At 47.2% G+C, this 9,440-nt stretch overlaps 1 protein-coding gene across 1 annotated transcript; it reads right to left on the reverse strand.

The window, feature by feature from the left end:
- Positions 1-4,108: 4,108 nt before the first annotated feature.
- LOC144133885 (solute carrier family 2, facilitated glucose transporter member 8-like) lies at positions 4,109-9,033 on the reverse strand (the record flags this gene model as incomplete). The annotated part of the gene is made up of 4 exons (XM_077666952.1): positions 8,831-9,033; positions 7,697-7,955; positions 5,301-5,522; positions 4,109-4,243 (listed from the first exon to the last, which is right to left on the reverse strand). Coding segments are annotated over exons 1-4 (819 nt in total), but the record flags the coding sequence as incomplete, so codon positions are not given.
- Positions 9,034-9,440: the final 407 nt, after the last annotated feature.

Raw genomic sequence — 9,440 nt, forward strand, 5'->3', positions numbered from 1 at the left:
AGCCTATCATTGACGTCCTAGTCGTCGGTGCCACTAAATGAAGAAGAGTCGCGCTGGCGCTGTACCCCGGAAAAAAAAGGACAGTGGTAGGCAGGGATGGCGGCGATGGTTCGTTCGTACTTTCTGGCATGGCGGCCGGGGCGAGCAACGTTCGGTTTCGAAGTTCCAGGATGAGGACCGGGACGGGAACCGAGACACCTCCACCAAGTGTAAAGGTGTTTATTCGCAGGGCAGGTCGGTGGTCGTTGATCGAAGAGCGTCACGAAGAGCACACTCCAAGGAGTCACTCCGGATCCCCAACTGCACTTCGCCCCGCCGCTTGAACTACGGCAGGCCGTTCCCATTAAGCAAGTATCCATTACCCAATTAGCAATTCACTGGGTCACTTACTGAAATATAATTAACTTCACTGTTTAATTAATTCACTAATTCAGAAATCAATCAATGCGATTAAATTACTAAGTTGTGAGGTAGACGACTAAATCAACTAAATACTTTGTCACCAAATTACAAACTGAATGAGTATATCATTACATACACAATCATTTATTCATGTTAACAACATAATTAATCAACTTTTCGAATATTTACATCTGTAATGAATGAAGGACAGTTTGTGTGGAGACGTTCTGCCGACACGCTCTGCTGACAGGTCCTGTGCACCCCATTCATGCGACAAGAAATGTTTTTGCAGTAATTATACTAAATCTTATGAAACTTCAGTGACACATTCCATTAATCTAGTCGATGATTTGACTGCATACCATCAGGTCAGGATTCATGGTTGATGAAGTTCACAGGTCAGTGACCGTGCTCCAAACAAAAAAGAACGATGTTTTCGGAGCTCGACGTCTCCCTTGTTCATGATGGTGTAACTTGATGTAATCGATAGTTTGACAGCATACCGTTCATCATCATGGTTGATGACGGCTCGCGAAACGTCATTCTTTTTTTTTTCAATCGCGGTGGTTTGTCATACTTTTTAAATTGACGCAATCTTTATGTGTCAATATTGAGACGTGCCTAATGCCCATAAGGAGGAAACATGCTTGTAGAGGATATCACGCTTGTGCTGCCTTCGAGCCCTGTGAAAGATTTCTATGTTCCTCTTTCTATGCCTCTTTGTGGAAACTAGCTGCTGACCGTTCTCGAGCCTATGGTGACGTGGTCCCTCGGGGCATCTGTGTGCGGATGTTCATAGACGCCACGACTGCAACAACACCAAGATTGAAAACGCGAACTGTGTTCCGTATGCCCGCAATCGCATGATCCTGAAGCCCGAACAGGGGTTTTCAAATAGAACCAAAGCCTTTTGAATCTCATCGTGCAGTAATATGTCATATAGCAATGCAAGTAGACACAACTCATCCATTATTCGCTGTTCACGTATCCGACGCCTGTGTATTGCACAGTGGTGTTAACCCTGCAATACGTGACGTATCATCTCTGATGCAGAGTGCTAAAATGCTACAAATTTTCCTTTATGCAACTTTGTGCATTGTTAATATTATTGTATACACGCTACTTAACAAAATATTTATAAAATACTTGTCGAAGTGTCAGCTGCCACTGTGCTAGCTGACTTTAAGAGAAAAAGAGCCTAATACATCTGTGGTCGCCAGGCTGTAGAAGCAGGTAATGGAACTGTTCTAAATTTTGTTCTTGATTTATTGTATGCGCCTGTGCTTTTTTCCATGGTTTTGCCGTTCTTGTTGAGGCAGAACATGTCAAAATCTCGTAGTCTATTTCTGCTGTAATTAGATTTTTCTGAACAAATGTATTACGTTTTACGTTTTCACACTTCCGCAATGTTGAAGTTTGCAACCTTCGCACCAGATTTTTAATTCCAGGGCATGCAGAGTCAAGTACACACTGAAGAAATATTTGGGATGATAGCTCCCAATCTCTTAACCATCATCTACTGCGTTACTGCAGCTAGGTTAGGTGAGCAATTAACCTTTCTTCCATTTCCCGTTTTGGTTCTGCATCCATTTCAATCCATCATTTACTTCTTTTGCATTATAATTATTATATAGAGTAATGTGTCAACAACGAGTCGGAACCAGGATTCAACAGGCCCACGAAGCACGGATGTAAACCGCTATATTTATTCTTCTCAAAAACATGACATGCCAACCGTGCTTCCAGGAACGCAGGGAATCGAGAATCTAATCTACTAAGAGAAACTTGAACTATTCAGAAGCATGTCATTTTTACTGCTAGGCCCGCAGGATGCGATATGCTAGAAAATGAAAACGAAAATATTAGGAGTTCGTATGGTGTGTAGCACCGACAGCGAACCAACTAAGAACTAAGTTTTTTTCCCAATTCGTGCTGTAAGGCGAGAACTTCAATCCTTGTTTTTCTTCACGACCTTCCAGAGATTTTATTTCCTGCGTTCACTGCTTGTCGCCGAGTCCCCAGGTGTCAGAAAGTGGTGACAGTGATATCAGAATAAAGATAGCTTCAAAACAAAGACGTGAAATAAAGCAATACTAACACAAATCACATGAGGCGGAGTGCGCGGCCAGGACCTCAAGACCAGAAGAAAAGTGAAGGATAAGGTCCCGAAGCTCACGTAGTGTAAGTCAGGCTTTTCTTCTGTCGACTGCACGTGTCTGATTTTGTTGGGTCATCGTGAAATATGTTGTGACAGTGCCAATGTAAAGACAATGCGAAATTACTGTGAAGACAGTTTTCTCTTTCCCACCACAGCGGAAGAAATTACTTCTATAAACTTATGTTCGAAGAAGCTGGAAGAACCAGGAAAATAAGATATGTAGTTTGTGTCCATAACTAACGCCCATTGTCTAAGCACCAAATTGACGAAACGGTAGCCTTGACACGAGTATCTTAAAGGACTTAGATGCGAGTGAGACGAGGACAAAAATGGGAGTGCGGCCGAGACAGGACTGAACTACTTGTAGCGAAGTCCTGTCCCGCTCCTGTTGTCTCGCAAATTTAGAGCTGCAAGTGTCCTTCAAGGTCATACAAATGCACGCAGCACACTGGCACACGCCTCGATGGTGATGGTATGTGTTAGTACTACGAATTTACGCCAGCTCTTTTCACCGTCTAGTGCACTGCTGTCGAGAACGGACACAAGGAAATTTTACCATCTCCATTCAAAGGCGCATCAACCGCCCCACCGGTAGCCATACAAGTACAACGCCACAGCTGTGCGCAATAAATTTGAAGAATTCACAGTCATGATCATCATCAGCCTCACTACGCCCACTGCAGGGCGAGGACCTCTACCATGATCCTCTAATTAATCCCGTAACAAACGCGTGTCGACGACATCTAAAGAGCAATTCACAGTAATGCAATGCAATCAATAGGCGGAGCGATGCACACGCAGAATATTACAGCTACGCTATTGGGTCTTGTCAGTCGAGAGAAAGTGGCTGGAAGAACATTGAAGCAGAATATTAAATGTTGCGGCTGCTAGAGCAGAGGCGTACAGCAAAAGTGGTGTCTCGTCTTGACGTGCATCGACCCGTGACGTAGGCAAGATGTAGCTGCACTGGTGTCGCAGAATGGGCAGACTGGAGCTGAAAAGTAGGCTTAGCGCCCTGCAAATTCGTCCCTTGGTGAACAGTGTTATAATGGACAACCCAGTACAGATCGTGATTGTGCGAAACGTCATTTCAGAGGAGCACTATTTTTTAAATCAGCGCAAAATGCGCGCATGGAAGTTGCCCTCACATGAGGGTTCGAGGCGGATACACTATATGAAAGCAAAATTAATCGACATATTTTTCTCGTACCACAAGGCACCCACGAGGACCGCCGTTCGATAATAATTGGCAAGCACATGAGTGACACAGAGTACGCCACTTCCAAGCTGTATTTTTCAAACGCCACGATAAGTGTGCTTTACCCTGCAGTGGATGTAATCAGGCTGGTGATGATGATGATGACATACTCCAAAAGCCACTCTAAACGCCAGATTTGTTCAAATCGGTCAAACTTCTCGCGCAGTCGGACATTAGAGCCGCACGCTACAGAATAATCCTATAACATGCGCTGTTCTTACCTGGAGACCAGCGAGGATGATGTTTGTGGCCCCGGGGCTGATGGCGACACCGGAATTGGCGGAGAAAGTGTGCGCGTAGAATATCACCATGCTGATGCCCGTGAACTGTTGCAAGAAGTGCATGTGCAAGGCCAGCAGAACGTGCCACATGGGCGTTTGAACGGGGATGAACCACTGCTCTATGGCGACGCACTCGTTTTCCACCTGCCCAAAAGGAACGGTTTCCAAGAATGGCACACTCAGACTGGGAATGTTTGACTAATCGATAGCTCATAGTCCCTGTTGTTGTGTGATTTATAGCTTGTTTAAGAGTTCTTCCGAGGAGAAAGAGAGTCGCTGGAACTAACAAAGAATCATTTCACTATTCTATTTCAGTGTTTGTAATTTTTACAGTTTTTTAACTCTCATCGGTACCTTTAGAACGTTGTGCTTCAGTACACATCGTGGCTTTCTGCATATAGTCCTCTATATCGAAGAAAATGACCATTGAAGGAACTTTCGCACACCAGAAACTGTAATAGCCTTAGATATCTTCAATATCAAGTCAAGTTCACGAGAAAAGCCGGCATCCATCCGTCCGTCCCGGCATACATCCGTCCGTCCCACGAAAAAGCAGGTGGAGCCCCTACCACAGAGGGCAGGTGGTAAGTTTTCCACCAGATTATGAGAACCTTCCAGTGATCGCCGGTGCAAATGACATCAATGAAAATAAATTCCCAGCGATTGTTATCTGCGCACAGTAAACTGCACATAACCTCAGTGGTCCAGAGGTAGACAGCCTCCCGAAGAATTCTCTGTGCAAATATCAGCCCTAGGGGCTGGGAACAGCAACCTTGTTTTACAAGCCGCATGGTTCGCTTTGTTCGAAACAGCCACCATTTGGGGCAATCGCGCATTGCTTAACCGCTTCACCACCGCTCCAGTAGAGGTAGGATGACTCCCGCCATCTATGAATACATCAAAAAGGGGTACTAGCGTATGAGGGATGCCTAATTCTCTCGCATTGTACTCATAAGCGTAGGTGAAGCGTCGTCCAGTTTTCGGAACGAAGAAAGCATGGCAAGGATGAACCGCAAAATTAGGATATTCTGTCTAGTTCATAAGTTTAAGCTGAGGTATGTTTAACTTTTTTGCGATCTTGATCGTTGAATCGACATCCTTGAAACACCTGAAGAACGTGTCGCCTGGAAATTGCGATGTACCTTCCCTGCTATACACGGAGTACGAACTTCAAGACGGAGAAAGGAGTTAGGTCGCATACCCTGAAATGAGGTCCTCGGATGCTGAGAAGCGCCTGCAGGGCTTCCAGCTTGCGGCCTTTGAGCAACAGCCAGCGTGGACTCTCTTCCGAGACGTGATTGGCCGCCATCACAAGCACTGCGGCCGCGAAGCACGCCATGGCCAGAAGCTGCCAGCGCAAGAAGAGGCCCAGCACGTAGGAGTACAGGATGCCCACAGTAGCAGCCAGATACAAAGCGCCACCCTGGCACGCGCGTCGCAAGGATGACAAGGGAGTAATCCATTGGCAGCCACAAGGCCTCCACCGGGAAGGACCGTCGTGATGTCAGAGACGACACCCACAACTCTATGGGCGGCAAACAACTCGGAACGAGGCATGGCAAGAGCGCCGTATCAGAGCATGAGGCGGTCGAGTTTTTCGGCCACCGTAACTACATCCTTTGTAAAACGTTTAGGCCAGAGGGGTTTGCTCTGAGCGTCAGGTCTGAACGTTCCAAACCTAACGAAGGTAAGATCTCTTCTCCTGCCCCCTGCAGTTGGTGAGACTTCCACGAATGCTACAGGAGGTCCAATACACGGCTTTTAAGCAAACCTCCTGAGCTCTACACTTCTGACAAAAGCTGTACAATGTTGCTTCAACTGAGCGTGACCACCACATATATGCCAATGACGAGTTGTAATAAAACGTGGTAACGGTGCGCTGAAAGCTTCCACTGGCCCTACAGAATCAACTGAGAACGTGGATAGACGTAGCATGAATTTTATGTGCTTTCATTTTACAGTTAGCAGAACTGTGTCACATCAGGTTTATTACAAAACACATTTGTATTTTGTTTAAGTGGAAATGATTAGAACATGTCAGACACAGGTCATCATAACCAAGTGTGCCCGTTTCTAGTATTCAGTCTGTGCAAACCTCTCAGAGGAATGCTGCCTGCGCGTTACTCAGTTTTGCATCGTTTGTAGTTTCACGCTGAAATCCGCGAAAAAATTGATACATTCTGGACACCAGGTCAAAGTGTTAAACAGTGGTATCCGCAAAAACAGACGTTAGCACTGCGGGGCAGTTAATGCGCAGAAATTTCCTGTGGCTGTTTCCGTATCTTATAAGGGCGGTTTAACGATCATTGCACTTAATGGTGAGAAAAGAACAACAGTGCTGTGCTAAGACAAACGTGTGGGAGAAGCTCGAGCATTGGAGGCTTTCAGTCTGCTCAGTATTATTTACTATTATTGACAATTATTGACTATTAATTATTATTTAGTGCGTGAACACAAAAATCCGCAATCTCAGATTTCGCCAATTTTTGTCTGCCCAAAGCCTCTGACCGTAACTTTCAGTTTGCTCAGGAAGAGCAACCTGGGTCTCACCAGGCCCACCAGTGGCATCACCTGTCATTGCAGGGCAATGGCGGATCGCTTAATTGCTGCACAACTGCACCAGGAATGCTGCGAGGACTCTCAGCGATCTATGAATTTAAAGCAGATCAACCGATTCCGCATAGATGGGCATTAACTGATTACCTTTTCCGATTACCAACCTTTGATGACTCCTTAATCTTGTAAACGGAGGTTCGAATCGAAACCGAGGTGAAAACCGAAGTGTTAGCGGACATAATTCACATTCTGCCAAACCACGGTAATTCCTCCGCCATTTTCAGTGCGAAAGCATGACTCAAGACGTGCTAACCTTCATCAAGATTCTCGTCATATTGTCTTCTCTTGTGCTCCGAACCCGTGTTCAGTTACTCGGGTTACCTTTACTCGGGTTACCTTAAGTAAATTCTTAGGAGCGTCGCGCAAGCTGCAGCCAATGGAAGGAAACTCGGGTAAGCTGGAAGGAGCGTCGCGCCACTTGGGTGACGTAGCCCTGTGATGTCAACACAACCCGCCCTGGCAGGTGGCACTTAACATAATGATTGGTCGCGAGAGGTTGGTCGGAAAAGGCAACATGGGTCGCACAATCCCTATCCGTGGGTGCGATAGAAACCGCCGCCTGCCAGTGCAGTGGCGCATCACTTAAACGCTGCCCCACTACGCTGGCAGTGGCATGAGTACTCGTCGCGATCTCTGAATGTTAAGTAGAGAATGACGAATTCTGAATATACGGGCATTAACACACTAAAGCTATCGCGTCATACCCTGAAGGCGGAGCTTAATTGGCCTCTCGAATTGAAGAATGCACACATGCTTTCACACGTCTACTAGGTTCAACTACGTTAAACCTCTACAACATTTTTTTTTCAAGCTATTGAGTGTGGCGTCATGGTCAAGAAAACCTCCTCCTTCACTCCGCGCTCTGTAAACCAAAAACTTTCAAAGCCTTACTCTAACTGCGGCGTTTACGTTAGTGTTTCTTATCGCAATTACCCCACCAGTTTTACAGAATTAGACTCCTGATGACGTCATAGTTCATACCGCTGTTCCCCGGTGTCCAGGCAGGGTTAACTCGGCGACGTACGCTGGCGCTGTGAGCGACGCTATGCCGCAAGCGACGCCTGTCAGCAATCGGCCTGAGTAGATCAGCACAGGTGAGCTGGCAGCGAAGAGCACCGCGTACCCCAACATGGAGGTCAGGACGCTCAGAAGGAGTGCGAACCGACGACCCATGACTTGGCACGCAAAGCCGGCAAGCCCGGAACCAACCATGGCACCGATTGGCAACAAGGATCTGAACCTAGAGGCGCAAAGTAGACAATTAAGGCAATGCAAAATATCGTTTTTAGCTGCGTGCGTATACACCCTGCATTTTGCCTATGTCCCTGAGCCCGGATATCAAATGTGTCCTGAAATAAATTGTTTAAGAGCGGAGGTATGACGGGAAGCAATCAGGTTTTTTCGCCCACGCCTTTCGAAATCCAGCCAAGAAGACCAGTCGCAGACAAGTAGGTGCTCTGCGCAACCGCCATCGTCATGTACTACTACCACTTTCTTCATTCATTCTGTATTGTTTGAGCGAAAAGCAGATGCCAAACACAAAGTTGCTTGGTTGATGGCTCTGGCTTCACAAGCTGGTGGGTAGCCTCCGTCCGCTGCCGAGAACCACAAGTCTCTCTCTCTCATGCAAGCGAAAACGCTCTTCATTTTCGCCGCCGCAGCTCAGAGACTTGTTTCCAGCGGTCACGGCAGCTCGAGCGGCCAGAGCGACTAGGGTTGAACTAATTGGAGATTCTTCACCGCGCCGCACCCCTCAGTCGGTTGCATGTGAAAAAGCTGTCAGTCACGAACGTATCTCAGCTACTTCTTCCCTTTTCACTGTGCTTTGAAGGGTGGTCTGTTATTATGCGGCCTGACTACGCGCCTGTATCTCCATAATATAAGACCTTTCACTTACCTATGACTAGCGCCCATACTTCGCACAACAAATGTTAATAAGAAAGATTAGATTCAAGGAATTTTACTTTCCTCGGAGGTATTGCACCATTCGTAGTGGGCCTCTCTCTTTACGACCTTTTGTGCCCCTACCTGAGCACTCGGGTAACTCGGAGCACTCGGTTAGATGCAAAGCCGCCAAAGGAAATAACACCCTGCTCGGCATGATATAGCGCTCACCAGACGCAGTCCGCCATGGCGTGGAACATCTCTGCTTTCTCCCCAGTGGAGGCGGCGAGGCTTTCGGCTGCCGGGGAGGTGTAGCCCAGCGAGATACCCGTGCAGAAGGCACCCAACCAAGCGCCCAGCAGGCTCACCAGCAGCGAGACAGTGACCGGGTTCTGAAGAGGCTCGTGGGGTGGTTCCACGGAGAATAAATTCATGTCCGCCGTTGACTTTAGCTGCCGCTTGCGCCAAGGGTACTCGCGACGACATATGCTTGTTCTTCTTCTACCTTCAGCTCAGCCTGCACGCGCTGGCGCTCAGTGGGATTATTTTATGCGATAACGCTGAAGGTCCCGTTCTCCAGAAAATTTGTCGGCGTCGGCGTTGTGAGTAAACAATCCCGAGCATGACTCGAAAAGGTGATGTCCAGAGAGCAACCTAGGCAGCAGGAGGGACAGCTAGGTTACGTGACCTAACGTGCCGTCACAACCTAGCCAACGGATAGTGAGAAAATTGCCCACCGGTGCAGGTAACAGTTAAATTAATGATTGCTTGCTTGGGAGCAGCAACCTGGGCCGTAAAAGGCCCACGCTGGTTCTACCTGCTGTCTGTCTGTTGTTGCCAG

This window comes from Amblyomma americanum, chromosome 5 (genome assembly GCF_052857255.1).
Source record: "Amblyomma americanum isolate KBUSLIRL-KWMA chromosome 5, ASM5285725v1, whole genome shotgun sequence".
Taxonomy (NCBI): Eukaryota; Metazoa; Arthropoda; class Arachnida; order Ixodida; family Ixodidae; genus Amblyomma; species Amblyomma americanum.